The sequence below is a fragment of the Electrona antarctica genome, assembly GCF_951216825.1.
Source record: "Electrona antarctica genome assembly, chromosome: 12".
NCBI lineage: Eukaryota > Metazoa > Chordata > Actinopteri > Myctophiformes > Myctophidae > Electrona > Electrona antarctica.
The window spans coordinates 50,643,684-50,665,838 of NC_136793.1; the positions used below are offsets into that span (position 1 = coordinate 50,643,684).

The 22,155-nt window shown below is 42.2% G+C and overlaps 1 protein-coding gene across 1 annotated transcript; it reads right to left on the bottom strand.

Annotated features, from left to right (window-relative positions):
- Window positions 1-12,765: 12,765 nt before the first annotated feature.
- Window positions 12,766-20,964, bottom strand: myl2b (myosin, light chain 2b, regulatory, cardiac, slow). The gene is made up of 7 exons (XM_079517397.1): window positions 20,953-20,964; window positions 18,859-18,948; window positions 18,631-18,706; window positions 17,697-17,801; window positions 16,258-16,336; window positions 14,379-14,427; window positions 12,766-12,948 (listed from the first exon to the last, which is right to left on the bottom strand). Exons 1-7 carry the CDS (start codon window positions 20,953-20,955, stop codon window positions 12,844-12,846), a joined length of 507 nt encoding a protein of 168 aa, XP_079373523.1. The 5' UTR covers window positions 20,956-20,964; the 3' UTR covers window positions 12,766-12,843.
- Between the last annotated feature and the right edge of the window lie 1,191 nt (window positions 20,965-22,155).

The window sequence follows — 22,155 nt, forward strand, 5'->3', positions numbered from 1 at the left end:
ATGAATTTGAATTAAATTATGTAATGAATTAACTTAAACTATACTTCTTAAACTATACACTTCTTAACCTATACATGTCCCCCCTCTGAGCACTTCTTTCGGATATAGATAAAATTCATCCATAGAATTGCTCATAATTGCTAGAACCATCGCTTTACTTTAAACATTTTTAATATTACCTAAGCTATTTAACAGCATCAACATCCTATTAACACTAAGCTATTTTACCCTATTTGTCACTTCCTCCTGCCAGTCTATCTATAATTGAAACAACGTGCTAGGTATGTTTTGTGCACGCAGATCTGCTATTTTTAAAAATCCTTTTCTATCTTTCGGTAAATTTTTTTTCCCTAACTTCAAATAAAATGATCTCACATCTATAGAGAAATAAACTAAGGATAACCTAGAAATACTTAAATTTGGAAAGAAACACATCTAGGAATACATTTTGAAAAAACACACTAACAATAAACTTTCTCCGGTAAGTAGGAAGGCCGATTTAAGATTTGTGACCATTATAGTTAATCAAAATATAACACATATTACAACAGTTAAATGGTTTTTAACTGTTAAATCTTGTTCATTGAAAATAGCTGATCTGCGAGTTCACTACTGATTTCTTAAAATAAAATGCTAGTATTTACATGACTCGTAACTTAAAATAGTATTTACTAAGGCTGTCAAAGTTAACGCGTTAATCGTGCGTTAACTCAAAGTCCTTTTAACGGCGTTAATTTAATTACCGCGCGATTAACGCACGGTGAAGTTTGACAGAATGGTTGAGAGACGCATTCATGTGAATGCAGGCAGTCAGTGAGCTCGCGCCTCTCTCCCCACTCTCTCTCCCAGTGACTCGTCCGTCAGCCTGTGCAGGACCGGTGCGCAGAGTGTGTAGCCTACCAGTGTGGGCTGGGCAGTTGAGCTGTGAGCACTCAAGTCATCGCGCTCGTTGGACTCGTTATTCGTTATTAATTAATTTGCTCCACAATGTGTTAGATCAGAAGCTCTTTGAATTGGGCATTGGGCAAAAGCAAAACTCTGGCAGTTTTGGTTGACAAACATAGCAGTAAGTTGTAGCTTGATGCTACACAGACCATGCTAATGCTAAAGCTAATGTTGACAGCCTGACTGTGCGTGCGTGCTTACAGGAGAGAGAGCTCTCGCCTGGGTGTGTGTGTGTGTGTGTGTGTGTGTGTGTGTGTGTGTGTGAGACTGTGTGTTGAGTTGAGTTTATGATTTTGTTTCCCTTTTCCATGGTATTTGCAATAAAGCAAGCATTCTCCCATGTTGATAAGAGTATTTAAAACTTGAAAAGCAGTGGTTCTGATTTAACCAGTGGTCCGGGGACCACCAGTGGTCCCTGAGGGGGTTCCAGGTGGTCCCCAGCTAAATGATGGAGAGTCTTTAACTCTTGAGAGTGTAAAATGAAACCAAGTGTGGCTAAATGTCATCAAATGGTGGTCTGTGGCTCAAATGCAGAATACATACAAAATCATTCCTGCATCCCAGGACTCATTTACTTTTAAAAATTACTCTTCTAAGAAATTAAAAAATTACTGGACACATCTAGAATCAATTAAACACATCTATAGTTAAATTAGAAGATAGTAAACACATCTAGTTAAATTCAGGAAGAAATTTTAGGAAGATAGTAGAGCATTGAGAATCTATTTACATCACTGCTTGGAATCAAAAAGTGAAATGCCTGACCCCGTTCTCTAGCTGATTAAAGCAGATAGGAGTACAGGCCTATTAGTTAAATGTTGACAACAAAAATTAGTCAACAGGGCATTTGCCATGAGTGTGATTTATCCAGAATAATAATCATCACCAGTCCTCGTGGAGGACAGTAACGGTTCACATTGGTCTAAATTCTAATTTTACTCACAACACATCTTGCTGACCAGAGACAATGTGTTATGACAGAGACACCTATTAGGGGACCTTCTCTTGCCCCCCCTTAAACACTGATGCCTGTCAATCACACTGCTACTCTGAAATGAGGGGTGCAAATGGACACTGAGCCCCCACTGTTATTTTAACAGCTGTGATCAGGCTATTTCTGCGGACAAGTTTACATTTTGCGTCTGAAAATGCCTATGCTATCTTGCCTTAGGCGTTGGGGGGGCTGGTGAACTAGTCAAGCCCAATGATTTAGGTACCCCTTGATATGTGAGTCTTACTTACAATATGAGATACTCAGTAGTATACGGTATCTATCTGCCTGTGTTATATATATTCTTCAGTGCTCCTGGGCACGCATGGGAGGGAGACATGACGTCATGCCATCCACCGTTCCGTAACAACAACTTATTTCTTACTTTACTGTTCCATATCTATGTCGTATATTACCTATTTTGTTTAAGGGTGCTACAGTAGTATTTACGCATTTTAAATCTACATAATTAGTCAATGTATAAAGTCGAACCTTGTGTGCTCATGCCAATTCTTTATCCCTATTTGCATGATGTCTCTGAGTGGCAATTGACCACTCTGCATTAAACATTACATAGGGAATCATCCCCTATTTGGCTGTGGGGTTGTCTGATTTGACCTATTTGTTCATTAATATTACGTTTGAATCAAGACCAATTTACTACAAGATTTGTGAGTCCTAAAACTCCCTTAATTCAGTTGTCTGATAGACTATTGACTATAGGAAAGTTGTATGATCATATTGACAAGCCAAAAAAGTATCTTATCAAGCTTGACGATTCCCCCCGCTTAAAGGACAGTGTCTTGTTACCCCCGTCGTAAAACTGCTTCTTTTAGGCACCAACAATGTCAATGCCGTCACCATGCACCAACGGAGGTGACGAAATCAACACCATGAATGACGCCAAGAGACTGTGGCCCAGGGGAGCTTATCCATAATGCTGACAAGAAATAGCACTTAGGCTCATATGCCACTTTACTCACCCAGTCACTGCGAGACCACCAACGTAAACCACCAAATCACAATCGCACACCGCCTCAAGAGATGCCCAGCGTTCAATCACATGAAAGGAAAAAGAACACTCATTAGTTCATCAAGCCTGGAATGTTTCCTTTTTCACAAAATCCTCCATTGTCCCTCTGTCCGAATGCCTCCTGTCACTCACGTGTCCATGTTCACAAAATGTCACTTTTCGGAAAACAGTCCTTTCCCGTGTGTTGGGCCCCAAACCAACACATGCATATATCGTTCAAACATCAAAGTGCGGAAGCAGTCTACTGACTGTACATGTGACTTATTGACCTCTCTTTTAGCAATCGTGCGATGCGATAAGTGGTGCACTCAATGGTCCAGCAGTACCCAGGTTACGCAAAACACAGTACTACTCATTTATATGTCTGGTGAATCAACTTGGCCAATAATACCCTTTACATATCTAATTGCACGTCACTCACACTAACGTATGAGTTCTGTGTCTCACTTCAAGTTTTCTCATGAGGGAATTGCGCTTGTCCATATGATCAACTCAACACAACTTCAAACCATGTCTTCCCTAATGGATGACCTGTCCGTATATGGGACCGTAATACGCATGTAGTTGAAAACTGTAATTACTGGTTACTGTGTAGATTATGGTTATTACAAAACATACATTAACCACTCCAGCCCTATATACATTTTTTCCCTGTTGCAAATAACTAATTTACAAGAACAACACATTGTGAGCTCGTAGATCTGCTTATTTTACAGTTATTTTATAATTCAAAATGAGACATTCTGCTAAATTGACAGAGTTTCTTAAATACAGCCACAGCCAACACTAATTTACTATTAAGCCTACAATTATTTCTGGACATTTACTTGCTACAGAGTATTCCTATATCGTGTATGTATAAGTAACACATTTCAGAACCTTTCTCCACCACTCATATTACTGTAATAATAGACTTATTTCCACTCACCAGACTCATGTGTGGCCACTCAGGGCAGCTGCTGTCCATGGTGGGGGAGAAGAACGGGGCTACTTAACACAAACAGGGTTTCCTATCTTGACTGGGTAAAACTACGATGACAGTTACAAACATTACCTATTGTAAGGAGTTACTAATTACCTATACATTTCATGCTTTGAGTATCATTTTGCCTATCTATTTAGTCCAAATATAAAAAGTGACAAAGCACAATTACACTCAACTTGCCGTGACTCTGGGAAATTGTTATATTGTCATTACATTTAAAATAAGACGTAATAAGATAATATATATGACCATGATGATCAGCTAACCACGTTACTGTTTGTTAATTACTTTGAATACTCGGACCTTAAAACAACCCTACTATTAACCATTACTACTATCTGAACCTGCTATACTGCCAACAAGACAGCACTTACTGGGATGTGCGTCCCGGTAGACCTGCTATTTTGAGTCTGCCGCTGACAACTGCTAACTGCTGTCCTACTAACCATGGGTGGTGACACTTAACTAAAATACCAGGACTACATTCTTCATACTTACTTGTTCACAACGCCACATTTATACTAGGAAATCACCATTTGACTTTTTACAAAAATAGTGTCCACACACAAAAATAGTGTCCACACACTTCCATTCCATACTCAACATTCCACATTCCACATTCCACATTCATACCTGCTGCTCGAGTCTTACGCGTTATCAGAACCTATGAATTAATCTCATTATACAATTTGCTGTTTCACCATTCTCTTTTAATCTTCCCTGTGGGCTGTCTGGTCCCAACAGGAGAGAAAAGAAAGAAAATAACGGTGGACGCTGTCTGTATGATTTCCTATGCTATTCCCTATCCTACTGATATAGGCTATAGTTTCTCTATATAAATGTCTATGAAAGACTGTTACCACTCGGCAACGATGAAATACGATGAGGAGGGACTGTCACCAGCTCCTTTAAATACTATATAAATGTCTATGAAAGACTGTTACCACTCGGCAACGATGAAATACGATGAGGAGGGACTGTCACCAGCTCCTTTAAATACTATATAAATGTCTATGAAAGACTGTTACCACTCGGCAACGATGAAATACGATGAGGAGGGACTGTCACCAGCTCCTTTAAATGCGATGAATACGATGAGGAGGGACTGTCACCAGCTCCTTTAAATACGATGAATACGATGAACTAGTACTTTGTACGGCTGTATCTCTAACAATACAGCCTCAAAATACAAAATGTTGTACATTGAGTCAAAACACTCTTACCCCAAAGTTCGTTTAGGTGTTGTCCCTGTCGGACCAGCATCTCAGATCCATATGCACAACGCTCTCATCTGAAAAAGAGAATGCTGACGGACAGTAGAAACACCCTGCTCGCAGCGCCATAATTGTTGTGGAATCTTAATACTCCTAACAGAGACTTTAAGAAATAATCGAGGTAGAGAGTGGACTGAAACAATGTCACGTTTATTACAAGGAGTGGTCTGTACCAGCCCAGGGAGGTGCACGGATGCAAGCCTCCCTCTCTGTAGACATGAGTTTCTCTTATACACAGTGAAGGAACACAAATACATTTGAGGTGTGGTCAGTGGACATGGTCAGACATGGGTCTTGGGTAAGAATAGGTCATCTTGACAGACAATCAACAGGTGGAAGCCTTGCTCCAGGCAGTGTAGTATTTTCTGCCACTACACAAGGCATCAAACATGGAAAGATCAGAACTTCAGGGACCTCTACATGCTACAGAAGGATTTAGCACCCAGCTGGAAGGGTTGCTTGCACTGTTATATTGGTATTGTTGGACTTGTGGTTATATATTTTCTAATGTTTGTGTAAAAGTGTAAAGTATTTTCTATGCTGTCATTTTGATAATTGTTTGTTTATGCATTATTGATTTATGCGTTGTTTGATGTGTGTATTTTATGCCTTTTTCTTTATAGTTTCCACGTTGAGCAATTTCAAACTCATCAGTCGGCTTCACCCTTTTATGGCCAGCTGGGTCCGCTACAGTGGAAACTTCAATCAAGGGCCTCCTGTCTTCACCTACAGGAAAAATTGACTTCTGCTCTGCATCAACTAAACTCAACTAATAGCTGGGTCTGAATTCGTTCAAAATCAACACAATCGTGCACTTGGTGACAAGTTTTTGATTTTTGGTATGGTGGTAGGTATGGTTATAAGGTTTTCAAAAACCATCGCAAACGAGTTGGGAGCGCCACCTAGTGGTCTGTTTGCAATTAATCTAATATTAAATGGGTCAGTCTATGGTTAAAAACCATAATAATTGATAAAAGAGATTTTTCAATGGATTCTATTAGTATGTGCTAAATAACATACTAAAAAATTAGGAAAAAATAACTTCTGGAAAGGCATCATTTTCAAGATGGCGTCCACGATGGCTGCCAGGAGCTTAAAATGCCTATAAACTGGGATTTAATACATAAGAAATCATAACAATTATGCACTTGGTGACAAGTTTTAGATATTTAGCATGATGTTAGGTATGGGAATAATGTTTTCACAAACCATCGCAAACAAGTTGGGCTCGCCCCCTAGTGGTCCGTTTGCAATGAATCCAATGTTAAATAGGATCGCTCTTTGTCTGGAACCTCCCCCTCGACCTTACCGCCATGGGTGACCCTACCAGGAGCAAAGCTCCCGACGGCATCGCTCTCAGGTTCATGGGAACATGCAAGGCTCTCCACCACGGCAAGGTGGCGATCCAAGGAGAACACACACACACACACACACACACACACACACACACACAGCTTTTTCCCAAGTTCATTTTTTTGTTCAAGTTTTTTAATTTTCTTTCTTTTTTTTGTCTTTTTTCTTTTTTTTAGATCATGGCATGCATATTTAAACATCACTGCATATTTATTCAAATATTTCACTCATCATTATTAGTGCAGCCCCCATCGCACTTGCACAATGTGGTACAGCGAAGTCCAGCCCGGTGGCACTTGCAGTTGCCCTTACAGGCAACCACACAGCCACAGTGGAGGATCAGTGAGCATGCCTTGCTAACATCTTCCAGATCTGTCCAATATGGTACCCACACTTTGGTTCTGGCATTCCATTCCCAACCCCATTTACTGGGGTCTGGGATCTTGGGATCTTTGCAGAGGGACTGCTTCCAGACAAAAGCTGCAGTATGCAGTGCACGTTTCCCATGCTCGAATAAAGCGTGCTGGGTTGGGGGTATCACATCCAGGGATTTGAGGCTATGAGTGAACAGGAGCTTCCTTGCTTCATTCACTGAGACTGCACTGCAATTCTTACTGTACATGAGTACAGTCCAGTGTTCAAGACATTGCATTGTGGACTGATTCCAGTGTGAGGCTGGTCGGGTCTTGGGTGATTGCAATGAGGGTTTCTGTGACTTCAGGAAAGGCTGCCCATGCAGGGACCCAATACTAATAGAATCCATTGAAAAATCTCTTTTATCAATTATTATGGTTTTTAACCATAGACTGGCCCATTTGATATTAGATTCATTGCAAACAGACCACTAGGGGGCGAGCCCGACTTGTTTGCGATGGTTTTTGAAAACCTTATACCCATACCTAACATCATGCCAAAAATCAAAAACTTGTCACCAAGTGCATCATTGTTATGATTTTGTATGTATTAAATCCCAGTTTATAGGCATTTTAAGCTCCCGGCAGCCATCGTGGACGCCATCTTGAAAATGATGCCTTTCCAGAAGTTATCTTTTCCTAATTTTTAGTATGTTATTTAGCACACCCAATACTAATAGAATCCATTGAAAAATCTCTTTTATCAATTATTATGGTTTTTAACCATAGACTGACCCATTTAATATTAGATTCATTGCAAACAGACCACTAGGGGGCGCTCCCAACTTGTTTCCGATGGTTTTTGAAAACCTTATACCCATACCTAACATCATGCCAAAAATCAAAAACTTGTCACCAAGTGCACGATTATAACGAATTCAGACCCAGCTATAACACTGATACATGACGGGTAACATTACACGGAAGTTCAATACATTGCACAACAAGGTCAGGAAGGACTAGGCTATATGGACATTGTGCATGCGGTCACAGTTTAAAGGTATATTCAGTGATTTCACTTCATTCAAATATCACTTATTTTTTCTTATTTTTTGGATAATCCTCCCTACTATAAATTGTGCTGACCATATAAGGAGTTCCTCCCTGTCCCCAGTGAGCCCCTGGGGTCAAAAAACCCTAGTTTCGGTTTGGGCTTTGGGTGGCAAAGCCTTCATCCAATCAGGATGAGAGGGGCCTTCCTCCAATCATGATCGAGTGGGGCAGGCATTGGTGCACATGCTGTTGGTCTGTTGTACTTCCCCCACTGTAGAGCGTGTGCATGTGCACATCTTGTTACCGGGTGGACCGGGTTTTTTTCCCAAATCACTGAATGCTCCTTTAAGTGCATTGCAGTATAAAGGCTGTTGACTGTTATGGGTGACATGCAAATGGGTTAAAGGCCTACATCCTTTTAAGGTTTCCTTTTAAATGTGCAGTGTTTTGTAATACAGTAATTGAGTCATCCAAAGTGCATATTGGTTTTATTGTCTTTGTTTATGGTTCAGTCTTTCATTTATTGATAAAGTGTCACTGTAATTTGATTTGAATGCAAAATGTCAGACATGACGTATGATGACAAATGGGGCAAATGGAAATGCAGATTTGGAGGATAAAGTAAAAAGGCTTCTCTGTATATACGACCTATGGAAGATTGACTATCGCACTGTAAGAAAACGGTTGAAGTACTGCACTGTAAGAAAACGGTTGACGTACTGCACTGTAAGAAAACGGTTGACGTACTGCACTGTAAGAAAACGGTTGACGTGCTGCATTGCTGAGAGCAACATAGGACTTCTCATTGAAACTTTGGTTAAGAGTACGGACATTTTTCAACTCTATTCAGAAATCAGAAAGCACATCACTCCAGATGTTGATTTAAAGCGGCGAGTTGATGCATGCGAATCAGTCTCTGAGGATCTTCTCAAAATTGCTCGTGAAAGGATCCTAGACGATGAATATGATGGAACGGACGTGCAAAAATGTTTTAACGAACTGCTCGGCTGTGATCCTCCTCACTCCTTCTTTAGCCCTCCCTCCTCCACCTCAAATCAGTTCCAGGTCAGGCCATCATTCCAAACCTGCGTCAGTGGCAGCCAGTTGGGTCGAGGCTGCGGCACCCAGTCGGGTTGAGGAGGAATCGGCCAGTCGGGTTGAGGAGGAATCAGCCAGTCGGGTTGAGGAGGAGTCAGCCAGTCGGGTTGAGGAGGAGTCAGCCAGTCGGGTTGAGGAGGAATCAGCCAGTCGTGGTTGAGGAGGAGTCAGCCAGTCGGGTTGAGGAGGAGTCAGCCAGTCGGGTTGAGGAGGAATCAGCCAGTCGGGTTGAGGAGGAGTCAGCCAGTCGGGTTGAGGAGGAATCAGCCAGTCGGGTTGAGGAGGAGTCAGCCAGTCGGGTTGAGGAGGAATCAGCCAGTCGTGGTTGAGGAGGAGTCAGCCAGTCGGGTTGAGGAGGAGTCAGCCAGTCGGGTTGAGGAGGAGTCAGCCAGTCGGGTTGAGGAGGAGTCAGCCAGTCGGGTTGAGGAGGAATCAGCCAGTCGGGTTGAGGAGGAATCAGCCAGTCGGGTTGAGGAGGAGTCAGCCAGTCGGGTTGAGGAGGAATCAGCCAGTCGGGTTGAGGAGGAGTCAGCCAGTCGGGTTGAGGAGGAATCAGCCAGTTGGGTTGAGGAGGAGTCAGCCAGTCGGGTTGAGGAGGAATCAGCCAGTTGGGTTGAGGAGGAGTCAGCCAGTCGGGTTGAGGAGGAATCAGCCAGCCGGGTTGAGGAGGAGTCGGCCAGCTTTGATTCACCACTTCACGGATGCATCAGAATGAGACTTGATGCAAAATCAGTCAAGGCCACAATCAAGTGCCTTTACCCAGGGAGAAACCCCGTTTGTCACATCAACAGGCTTCTAAGCAACTTGACCACCCAAGAAGACTACTTAAGGATAGAAGGTTCACAGACCAGGACACAAAGGTTATGGAAGAAGATAATTCAGAGTGTGGCACTATCGCCACTCTGCATGAAAAGGAGTTTGAGTATTTTTTTCTTTTTTTCTGGATAATCCTCCCTACTATAGAGTGTGCTGACCATATAAGGAGTTCCTCCCTGTCCCCAGTGAGCCCCTGGGGTCAAAAACCCTAGTTTCAGTTTTGGTGGCGGGTGGCAAAACCTTCATCCAATCAGGATGAGTGGGGCCTTCCTTCAATCATGATCGAGTGGGGGCGGGCCTTGGTGCACATGCTGTTGGCCTGTTGCACTTCCCCCCACTGTAGAGCGTGCATGTGCACATTTTGTTACCGGGGCGGACTGGGTGGTTTTCCAAATCACCCAAATCACTGAATGCTCCTTTAACTGTTTTGTGTTTTTAAATGATTTGGTGGGAGTGTAACGGACCCACAGTTCATACCTTTTATTTTGTATGTGTATATTCATGGTGTTTTATTTGGTGACAGGAAGTAATTTATTTTGAAGGAATCTTACCAGCTGTTAGTCATCTCTTGATTGAATCAAGCTCAGCTGTGGCAGGGGTTTATACCTGACCTCTACCTGACCTCAGATTCAATGAAGGACAGAACAAGGCAGCATGGAGGTTGCACAAATGTTTGTTTGATAGTACCATGGTCACAGACGGATAAGGAAAAGACAGACATAGAATGGACAAGGCATCAAACATGGAAAGATCAGAACTTCAGGGACCTCTACATGCTACAGAAGGATTTAGCACCCAGCTGGAAGGGGCACAAGGTACATTTCTAGTTGCTTGCACTATACTGTTATATTGGTATTGTTGTTGACTTGTGGTTATATATTTTCTAATGTTTGTGTAAAAGTGTAAAGTATTTTCTATGCTGTCATTTTGATAATTGTTTGTTTATGCATTATTGATTTATGCGTTGTTTGATGTGTGTATTTCATGCCTTTTTCTTTATAGTTTCCACGTTGAGCAATTTCAAACTCATAAGTCGGCTTCACCCTTTTATGGCCAGCTGGGTCCGCTACAGTTAGGGTACCACAGAGAGAGTCTGGTTGGAAGGACCTGTAATCTGGCTTTGACTGTAAAGGTGACTATATCCTCATGCATAATTCTTGAATATTGTATGAGATACGGCGTGGTCTGCATCGGGAAGGCAAGCTAGCTTCCCCTGTAGTTTTAAATTAGTCCAGTGTTGTTGTTTTTGCTGTTGTAACACAGTACCTCCGAACACACACACACACACACGTTTTTTTTAAATAATTTTTATCCCATTTTGTAACCCATTTTTTTCACCCCTGTGTCAATTATCTAATGTGATCCTGGGCTCTACACACCCTCCAGCAACCTAGTCCCCATAATGGGGGACATGGGGAGAGCAACGGACTTGAACTCATGCTTCCTTCATGTCTGAGTGTCCAAGTCGCTCCTTTACACCTGACAGGGGGGAGTTTTCCTGGTTCGACGTAACGCGTGGAAGGAACACGTTATTCCAACTAGTTCCTTTCCCCTCCATCAGGCGCCCCGGCTGGCCAGAGGGAGGCAGTTTAGAGACCAGGATTACTGCATGTTTTTGAGAGGGTACCTACCCTAGGGGACACGGGGAGAACATGCAAACTCCACACAGAAAGGCCCTTTCGCCAACCCGAACAGCACTACCAACTGTGCCACCGTGCCCCCCCCCCCCCCCCCCCCCCCCCACCCCACACACACACACACACACACACATTCTTAACCACTTTATTATATATTTTCTAGGTTATTAGCCTATTCAAAAATACATAAACTACATTATTTTACTCTGCACATCTTAAAATGCAGTGCTGTGATAGCCTATATATATAGCCAGCACCTTATAGAATCATAATTGTCCATTCAAAAGCCATCAGCATTTTCCTTTTTAATAATTCGGTGGATCCGCTTCATTGTTTCAATCTGGTATTCCACCACTTGGGGGCGGTGGTGTGTTACTATAGCTTTTGCTAGTCAGTTACTATTACTTTGAGGTGGGACTGGGGATGTGCCTGCTTGGTAGATCAGTGGTCCTCAACCTCTTCAGGCCGTGCCCCCCCCCCCTCCCCCTCCTAAATTAAAATAAATAAAATAATCTTTTTTGAACTGGGGGACTCCCCCCCACCCACCATGACAAGCACTTGGAATGTAGGAATTGAGGCATTACATTTTCGGTTCCATGGATAAATATTGTGAAAATAGCAGATCCACAACGTTGTGAACTTGCAGAACGTCTATTTAAAAATAATATATGTTGCCTCCTGTTATTTGACATATCATGGGGTCCCCACTCCCCAGCCCACAATGATATGTCAAATAACCCACAGGTTGAGCCAGACAGTAAACACACACAATTAAAGACTTGTTTAATATATATATATTGTAGATCGGCTATTTTCAGCAAGTATAAAATCTGCCATTACGATGGCATCAAGGCCCGCCAAAACACATTTTAGTCGACTAAATCACCTGTAGATTTAGTCGACTAAAATTGCATGACATTTAGTCGACTAAAACTAGACTAACACCAATACATTCCAGGTGACTAAAATGTGACTGACAAACTAAGTGAAAACTATTCAAGAGACTATGACTAAAACTAAAATAGAAATGTGCTGCCAAAAACAACACCGCTGGCTAACCTAGGCGCCCGGACCGCTGGCCTCATTGTTTTTTAGTTTGCCTCTACAGTCACACACATCACACGGTTTAGCGAGGGAACGGCATCAAGTGGACCACCTTGGCAGACTTTGTCCTGAACGCTCTAGCCGGTATATATACATTGATCAAGAACATCTGGACGTCTCTGGGAAAACATGTTCCATTTATTTTATTACACAGAGGGCAGTGCAAACATCAGGAACGACGGTGGACACGACCATATTCATCTATTCTTGGTCTTTCTCTTCCCCGTGTGTGATTATATGGACCAGGTTTTTGTAGTCCAGGTTTCCTGCTACGTCTGGGGGGAATGCAGTGAACATCTGCTCCATCTGTGAGGGTTGGAGTAAAAATAGATTTGTGTGTGTGTGTGTGTGTGTGTGTGTGTGTGTGTGTGTGTGTGTGTGTGTGTGTGTGTGTGTGTGTGTGTGTGTGTGTGTGTGTGTGTGTGTGTGTGTGTGTGTGTGTGTGTGTGTGTGTGTGTGTGTGTGTGTGAAGGCATGGCACGGCACAACCTTTTGTGTTTCAATGTTAAAATGAGTTTTCTGTGTTTTCTTTTAGTTCAGATGTTGTAGGCCAGGGTGTGTTCAAATCAGATCCTTTGGCATCAGACACAGAATCACTTAAATCAGTCAAATCACCATCAACCGTAAATCTGCCCATTTTCACATTGGAAGAGACATTGCCGAATTAAAGATTAAAATAACAATACTGTGCATAATGAGACAGTCAGACACAACAGGACTTTGCATAGTCGAAACGAAAGCAGCAGTGGTAAAGATATGGAGGAATATATCATCCCAGTATTTTATAATGCCTATCAAAACACTTAATGCAATTTATCTGTGCGTGTTATAAGTATTTTTTGTTGAATTATCTGATGAACAAAGTAGTAAAAGTCAACAGTATAGTATATCCATAACATAAGCAAGCAGCACACTAGCAGACAATACACTAGTTGTATCATTTTATTATTATTATTATTTTCAAAATGATATTACATGATCATCTTCTGATCAATACAGCTAGTTTAAGCTTGTCACATGAAACTCTATATACCGTCATATGCATACTGCATCTGTCGCGCAAATTATCAAAACATTAGGAAGTAGCCGGCGTATGTATCGGATTGTGAAAATAATAATAATAAAATGATTGAAAGAAAGAAGTATAGTATATTGACTGCTAGCGTGCTGCTTGCTTATGTTATGGATATACATGCTGTTGACTTTTACTACTTTGTCATCAGCACTTCAACAAAAATTACTTATACCACGCACACATACATTGCATTAAAGGAGAATTCCATGCTAGAAGGCTTTCTTACCTTTCTTACCTTTCTTTGTAGTTGTTACGTCCCCACCAAAGAGGTCCAGGTGTTTTTTTGTGCAAAAACTCCTTACTGGCTATTTCCCCTACCATAAGCCCTCAATGAATTGCATTGAATTGAATGGGGCTATGGGGTGTTGTGCTAATTCGCTTATTTCCATCGAAATAAGTAGTAAAGTGTGCCGCTTGGGATATTATTTACATTATGAAGAGAGGATATATATATATACAAAAAAAAAAGAATTCTGAGCGATGGAAATAAGCGAAAGGTAAGAAAGCCTTTTAGTATGGAATTCTCCTTGCAGTGCTCCAGAGCGGGTCTTGCCGCAACCCTATCGATGTTTGGAATGAAGCTTTTATTATAATAATAATGTAAAGAAGAGCATGATTGGATCATATATTTCTGTCTGTGTGTAAGCGGTGGAGATCTAACCTCCTCAGGAGAGAAGCGGTCTGCCTGGGTGGTCAGCATTTCTGTCACACTGCAACGACAGAGTGTTGGTGGTGGTCAGCAATACCACCTCATAGCCATCAGCGGTCAAAAACCATCGTTTCAATCATCAAACATTAGTGTTATAGGGCTTGAGTCCACATTTTCATGTAGTCATGTACAAGACGAGTCTCGTCTTGTACATTATGAGGAGTCCATTCACAGTAACATTATAAGATGTACATTATGAGGAGTCCATTCACAGTAACATTATAAGATGTACATTATGAGGAGTCCATTCACAGTAACATTATAAGATGTACATTATGAGGAGTCCATTCACATTAACATTATAAGATGTACATTATGAGGAGTCCATTCACAGTAACATTATAAGATGTACATTATGAGGAGTCCATTCACAGTAACATTACAAGATGTACATTATGAGGAGTCCATTCACAGTAACGTTATAAGATGTACATTATGAGGAGTCCATTCAGTAACATTACAAGATGTACATTATGAGGAGTCCATTCACAGTAACGTTATAAGATGTACATTATGAGGAGTCCATTCACAGTAACATAAGATGTACATTATGAGGAGTCCATTCACAGTAACATTATAAGATGTACATTATGAGGAGTCCATTCACAGTAACATTATAAGATGTACATTATGAGGAGTCCATTCACAGTAACATTATAATATGTACATTATGAGGAGTCCATTCACATTAACGTTATAAGATGTGCATTATGAGGAGTCCATTCACAGTAACATTATAAGATGTACATTATGAGGAGTCCATTCACATTAACGTTATAAGATGTACATTATGAGGAGTCCATTCACAGTAACATAAGATGTATGAGGAGTCCATTCACAGTAACATTATAATATGTACATTATGAGGAGTCCATTCACAGTAACATAAGATGTACATTATGAGGAGTCCATTCACATTAACATTATAAGATGTACATTATGAGGAGTCCATTCACATTAACATTATAAGATGTACATTATGAGGAGTCCATTCACAGTAACATTATATGTACATTAAGAGGAGTCCATTCACAGTAACATTATATGTACATTAAGAGTCCATTCACAGTAACATTATAAGATGTACATTATGAGGAGTCCATTCACAGTAACATAAGATGTATGAGGAGTCCATTCACATTAACGTTATAAGATGTGCATTATGAGGAGTCCATTCACAGTAACATTATAAGATGTACATTATGAGGAGTCCATTCACATTAACGTTATAAGATGTACATTATGAGGAGTCCATTCACAGTAACATAAGATGTATGAGGAGTCCATTCACAGTAACATTATAATATGTACATTATGAGGAGTCCATTCACATTAACATTATAAGATGTACATTATGAGGAGTCCATTCGCAAGACACTGAACCCCTAATTGCTCCCGATGTGCTGGTTGGTGCCTTGCATGGTTTCCGCCGCCATCAGTGTGTGAATGGGTGAATGTAATGCACAATCTCTGTAAAGCGCCTTGGATAAAGGCGCTATATAAATGCACCATTTACCATTTTATTATGAGGAGTCCATTCACAGTAACATTATAAGATGTACATTATGAGGAGTCCATTCACAGTAACATTATCAGAGAGCTTTATAGACAGATATCTTGTGAAGTAACGGAGCGCAGCTGATGCGTCGGTCCTGACTTGGACTCGACCTCCTCCCGGACTCGGTCTTGACCTGGACTTGGTGTTGACTGGGACTCGACTACAACACTATCAAACATGCTAGCTATACTTCATATCATAACCAGTAGTCTTAAGTAGTCGTTTTGGTCCTCTGTTTGTTTATTAATGGTGGGTTTAGAGCATAATACTCACAAATCCTTCCTCAAAGTGCCCTTTCCTTCTGGATCAAACACCTTGAAAGCATTGAGGATGGTCTCCTCTGGATCGGCACCTTTCGGAGAAACAAACCAACAAAACATCTCTTAGGAATGTTGTGATCTCTCTGCTAGTCTAGTCGGCAGCCTCTCAATCAACAGAGGGACATATCAAATCTAGGGGATTGCAGCATCTATTTTCAAGCATTGGCACGGTCTCAAAACTCAACCTTCCCCTCATCACTGAACAGCCACTATGTCCTTTGATACTGCATATACAGTATTTCCATGCTGTATGTATGTACATATGTACATACGTATGTATGTATGTATGTATGTATGTATGTATGTATGTATGTATGTATGTATGTATGTATGCATGCATCTTGATGCTGGTACCATAGGAGAGATAACGGGCAAACAATTCTTCTACATTCTCCAATTGTGTAGACTTCTTGAAAAGTTACGTAAGTAATGCAGATGTTTAACAACAATTTAACTATTGAGAGTGTAACATGAAACTTACGGGTCCATTTGGTTTCATTTTACACTCTCAAGAGTTAACGGAGCATTCAGTGATTTGGGTGATTTGTAAAAACCCCGGTCCGCCCCCGGTAACAAGATGTGTACATGCACGCACTACAGTGGGAGGGGACACGCGACAGGCCAACAGCACACACCCCAAGGCCCGCCCCCGCTCGATCATGATTGGCAGAAGGCCCCTCTCTATCCTGATTGGATGAAGGCTGGGCCACCTAGCCAAAAACAAAACCTACGTTTTTTTGACCAACAGGGGTTAACTGGGGACAGGGAGGAAGTCCTTATATGGTCAGCACGCTCTATAGTAGGGAGGATTATCACAACAAAACAAAAAAAGAAGTGATATTTGAATTAAGTGAAATCACTGAATATACCTTTTAAAGATCTATAAGGGTCCATTTGGTTAAACATTGCCAACTCTCCATCATTTAGCTGGGGGACCACCTCCCCAGACCACTGGTTGAGAACCACTGATATACAATGTGATGACAGACGGCCAGCCAGTACATTGACACACATCAGACATAGATGGACATCCTCTACGGCAGTTTTATTTATCCCTGACATTCTTAGGCCTCACTCAGACCTTTACTGCATTGCTGTATGCTTGTTGGATGAATGTTGTGTCGTGTCATGGCCGCCCCAATGCATTTCCAATGGAAGTCACATGGTTTGTAGTCCACATTTTGGACTACAAGCTGTTGTATGGCTTTCGGCTGTGTTTCGACTGCACCCCTCCCCCTCATACAACACAAATGTTGTGTCAAACCATGTGACTCCCATTGGAAATGCATTGGGGCGGCCATGACACTACACAACATTCATCCAACAAGCATACAGCAATGCAGTAAAGGTCTGAGTGAGGCCTTAGACAAGTAGCGGAAACAATCTCTTTACCTTTTAGCTTCTCTCCAAACATGGTGAGGAAGACTGTGAAATTAATCGGCCCTGGCGCTTCCTTCAGCATCTCATCAATCTCCTCCTGTTTCACATTTAAACGACCTAGAAAAGGCTCTTTTATTATTAGCTGGAGATCTGGTGGTGTAGTAACGACAATATATAACATTCCCCACACAGTCACACACAGATGTGAATAATGGCAGGTCATTCTTTTTTTTTTTACCAGATATCTTTTCTGAAATACAGAGAGTATACATACAAACGCACATACACTACACGGCAAGCAAACGCACGCACGCACGCACGCAAGCACGCACGCACGCACGCAGTACACGGCAAGCAAACGCACGCACGCACGCACGCACGCACGCACTACACGGCAAGCAAACGCACGCACGCACGCACGCACACACGCACGCGCACGCACGCACGCACCCACACGCACCCACACGCACTGTACATACAAACACACGCCTATAGAGCGTCGCAGTCCCGCCTCCTACCCTGGACCAGGAAATGAAACCCAATGCATTTTTCCCATAGACATTTCTTAAAGTATTTATTTAAAGACGGTTACGCCGCGGACAAAGCCAACTCAAGTCGTGACAACTCATGACAACACAAACAATATTTTGGACCAAACAAATAATTACAAAGAAGAAAAACAACAAAAAAAGTGTTGTAACCTGCCGTTTTTTTCTTCTTTCTAATTATTTGTTCGGCCCAAAAAATTGTGTTTGTTGTCATGATTTGTCACGACTCGAGTTGGCTTTGTCCGCGGCGTAAACGTCTTTAAATAAATACTTTCTGAAATGTCTATGGGAAAAATGCATTGGGTTTCATTTCCTGGTCCAGGGTAGGAGGCGGGACTGCGACGCTCTATAGTCACAATGAAACAGGTGCAACCAAAGAACGTCACACTTCTTCTCACCTAGAGCTGCAAAAGTGTCTCTAAGGTCATTCTTGTCTATGAAACCGTCTCTGTTTTGGTCCATGATGGTGAAGGCCTGTTGGAAACGTGTGGTTATAGTAGTGTATTGTGTGTACAGTAGCCCTACATTGTCCTGTCTGGCCCCCATGCTCTCATCGGCAAGCTTCCCATCATTCACACGTTCATGCTAAGGTGAAAGGAAACCAGCGGGGCAGACGGAGAACTGACTTCTTTGAACTCCTGGATCTGGGACTGTTCAAAGATGGAGAACACGTTTGAGTTGGCTCCCTCTGCTCTCTTCTTTGCTTTCTTGGGTGCCTGTAAAGAAATTTGACAAAGCCATTTAGTTAGTTAGTTAGTTAGTTAGTTGCTGGCACAGCTGTCATCGTCACCTGTGTCTCTGTGTCTGTTTGCGCTTCACTCATTATCGCTTTGTGGCGACGCATGTGCTTATAGAGCGTCGCAGTCCCGCCTCCTACCCTGGACCAGGAAATGAAATCCAATGCATTATTCTCATAGACATTTCGTAAAGTATTTATTTAAAGACGGTTACGCCGCGGACAAAGCCAACTCGAGTCGTGACAACTCATGACAACACAAACAATATTTTGGACCAAACAAATAATTAGAAAGAAGAAAAAAACGGCAGGTTACAACACTTTTTTTGTTGTTTTTCTTCTTTGTAATTATTTGTTTGGTCCAAAATATTGTTTGTGTTGTCATGAGTTGTCACGACTCGAGTTGGCTTTGTCCGCGGCGTAACCGTCTTTAAATAAATACTTTAAGAAATGTCTATGAGAATAATGCATTGGGTTTCATTTCCTGGTCCAGGGTAGGAGGCGGGACTGCGACGCTCTATTGACAACAAAGACAATCATCACACAACCCCCGATAGCGGCTCAGCATGAATTGCGCGGCGGGGCCCCGTTTTGATTATGGGACGGGGGTTAGTATCAATGTCACTTTGTGATGGAAATATTTACTCATCATGCTTAACCCATTCCGGGCGGGGACCCCTTTTGGTGTTTTACCATTATGTTACACTTTAGCTATTGAAAGATAGCAGATCTACAAGCTCACAGCGCGGCACTACGAGCTTGTAGGTCTGCTATTTTTTGAAAAATCGTGAAAATGTGGCGCAAATCTTTTTTAACTCAAATATGTGCTTCTGCGGGGTCCCTGGAACAGCACATTTTCAGATCGGGTCGGCGGTCAATTAAATATATGTTTGGGGGTCCTTGACATGAAAACGTTTGAGCACCACTGACACAGAAACATAGGGTTTTTTTCTGAAAACTGTCAGGATTCAGAAGACATTTTGTAGAATCGTCCTCGGGTCTAAATGGGTTAATTCCTCTCGGTCCGATCTCTTCTCTAGCTCCTAGAGAGCTGGTATCAGATGAGGGATTACGCGGCGGGCCCTGGGTGGTGACAGGAAGGATGCCACACTGAGCCCCGTTTCGACTGGAAATCCCACAGAGGCGAGGATTATACATTGAGTTATTTACACGACTGCCAAGGAAGTGTGAAAAAAAATTAGTGCGAAGGAATGCAAGCGCGACTGATGACATCACCCTGCTTTTAGACTCTCACAGGCCCGTCGACAGCTGGCTGCTGACTTGTCTAACCACCTCGCGGTGGATTAAGACTTTTCTTCTTCTTTTTTTTTAATCGTATGAATGGGAAGGTCATTCATCATGTGTGTTTGTTTTGAGTACGGCAAGTTTTGCGAAATCTGGTGTACTTTTTATCATTGTTTACTGTGGTTTCCAAGCCGATGTGCATACAAAAAAACCAAACTAGCATCATCAGGGCACAATGCTGCAGGCTGCAGGGGGTCCATTCAACACTCCTGCACTTAACCCATTTTGACCTGAGATCAGATTCTAAAAATGTCTTCTACATCCTGACAGTTTTCTGAAAAAGCTATGTTTCTATGTCAGTCGTTCTTCGATGTTTTTTCAAAAATAGCAGACCTACAAGCTCGTAGCGCGCCACTCGGTGGCGCGCTATGAGCTTGTAGATCTGCTATTTTTCAATAGCTAAAGCATAACATAATGCTAACACCAAAAGGGGTTCCCGGCCCGCCCCAAAATGGGTTTTAAACACAGTAACATGGTCTATATGGATAGTAGACTCTTATACTGGCACACGACAACATGTACAGTTTTCAGTATCATATTGCACTGTTCACTATACAGTATACGAATGAACATTCATATGTTTAATGAACATACAATGAGCACCGTTATTTATAACCGTAAGCACAATGACATCACATACATGTTGAAATTTAGTCTTAGAAATATTTTGATCACTCACCATCTTCCAACGGCAGTATAGCTTAAGACCAAAACCGTATTATTCCTCGACGCTTTGTGGATGGAGCAGTATAGTCATAAACAAGGGACAGATATACTGAGCCTTCCCCTCCCACGACAATTATGCGTCATGATACCCCCCCCCCCCCCCCCCCCCCCCCCCCCCCCATTCGTCGTTATATAAATACCCCATGCCATGTTTAGGCAGAGCCACACAGGTGAGGTGAGGGGAGGGGGGGGGGGGGGGTATTCCTTTGTCCTCCCGTGTACTTGGATCACTCTTTTAACCTTGTTTAACACGTTCAGGACGGGAACACCCTGTTGGTGTTTTAAGCATTATGTCATGTCATATACTTTAGCAGCAATTGAAATATTATAGCAGATCTACAAGCTCATAGTATGGTATCCGGAGAACTCGCCAGTTTACCCACTCGCGGCGATCCCAGTGCATTTTAGTTTGACTTCACCTTCCTTTAAATTGCATTGAATTGAGAGAGAGAGAGAAGAGAGAGAGAGAGAGAGGATAGTTGTTTAGAGTTAACGCTAGAGAAAGTAGGAATGCTAAAAGTTTAAACACCAAACTATCATTGGTATTCACATACTCACCTTTTCATCAACAATAATTTGATCACTTGAAAAATCGTGCAAATCTGGTGCAAATCATTGAATATAAATTATTTCAGAGCGAACGTTTTTATAACTCAAATCCTTGCATCTGGAGGGTCCCTGGAACAACATATTTTCAGATGGGGGTCGGCGGCCGGAGAAGAAGGAGATCAGCCGGAGAATCGGAGCGGCTGGGGCAGTATTGCAGTCGGTGTACCGCACTGTTGTGACGAAAAGAGAGTTGAGCCAGAAGGCAAAGCTCTCTGTCTACCGAGCAATCTTCGTTCCTACTCTCACCTATGGTCATGAAGTGTGGGTCATGACCGAAAGAATAAGGTCGCGAATACAAGCGGCCGAAATGAGTTTTCTCCGATGGGTGGCTGGCATCTCCCTTAGAGATAGGGTGAGAAGTTCAGTCACACGAGAGAGACTCGGAGTAGAACCGCTGCTCCTTCGCCTGGAAAGGAGTCAGCTGAGGTGGTTCGGGCATCTGGTTAGGATGCCTCTCGGGCGCCTCCCTAGGGAGGTCCTCGACGCATGTCCCACTGGGAGGAGACCCCCGGGGCAGACCAAAGCGCAGTTGGAGGAAATACATCGA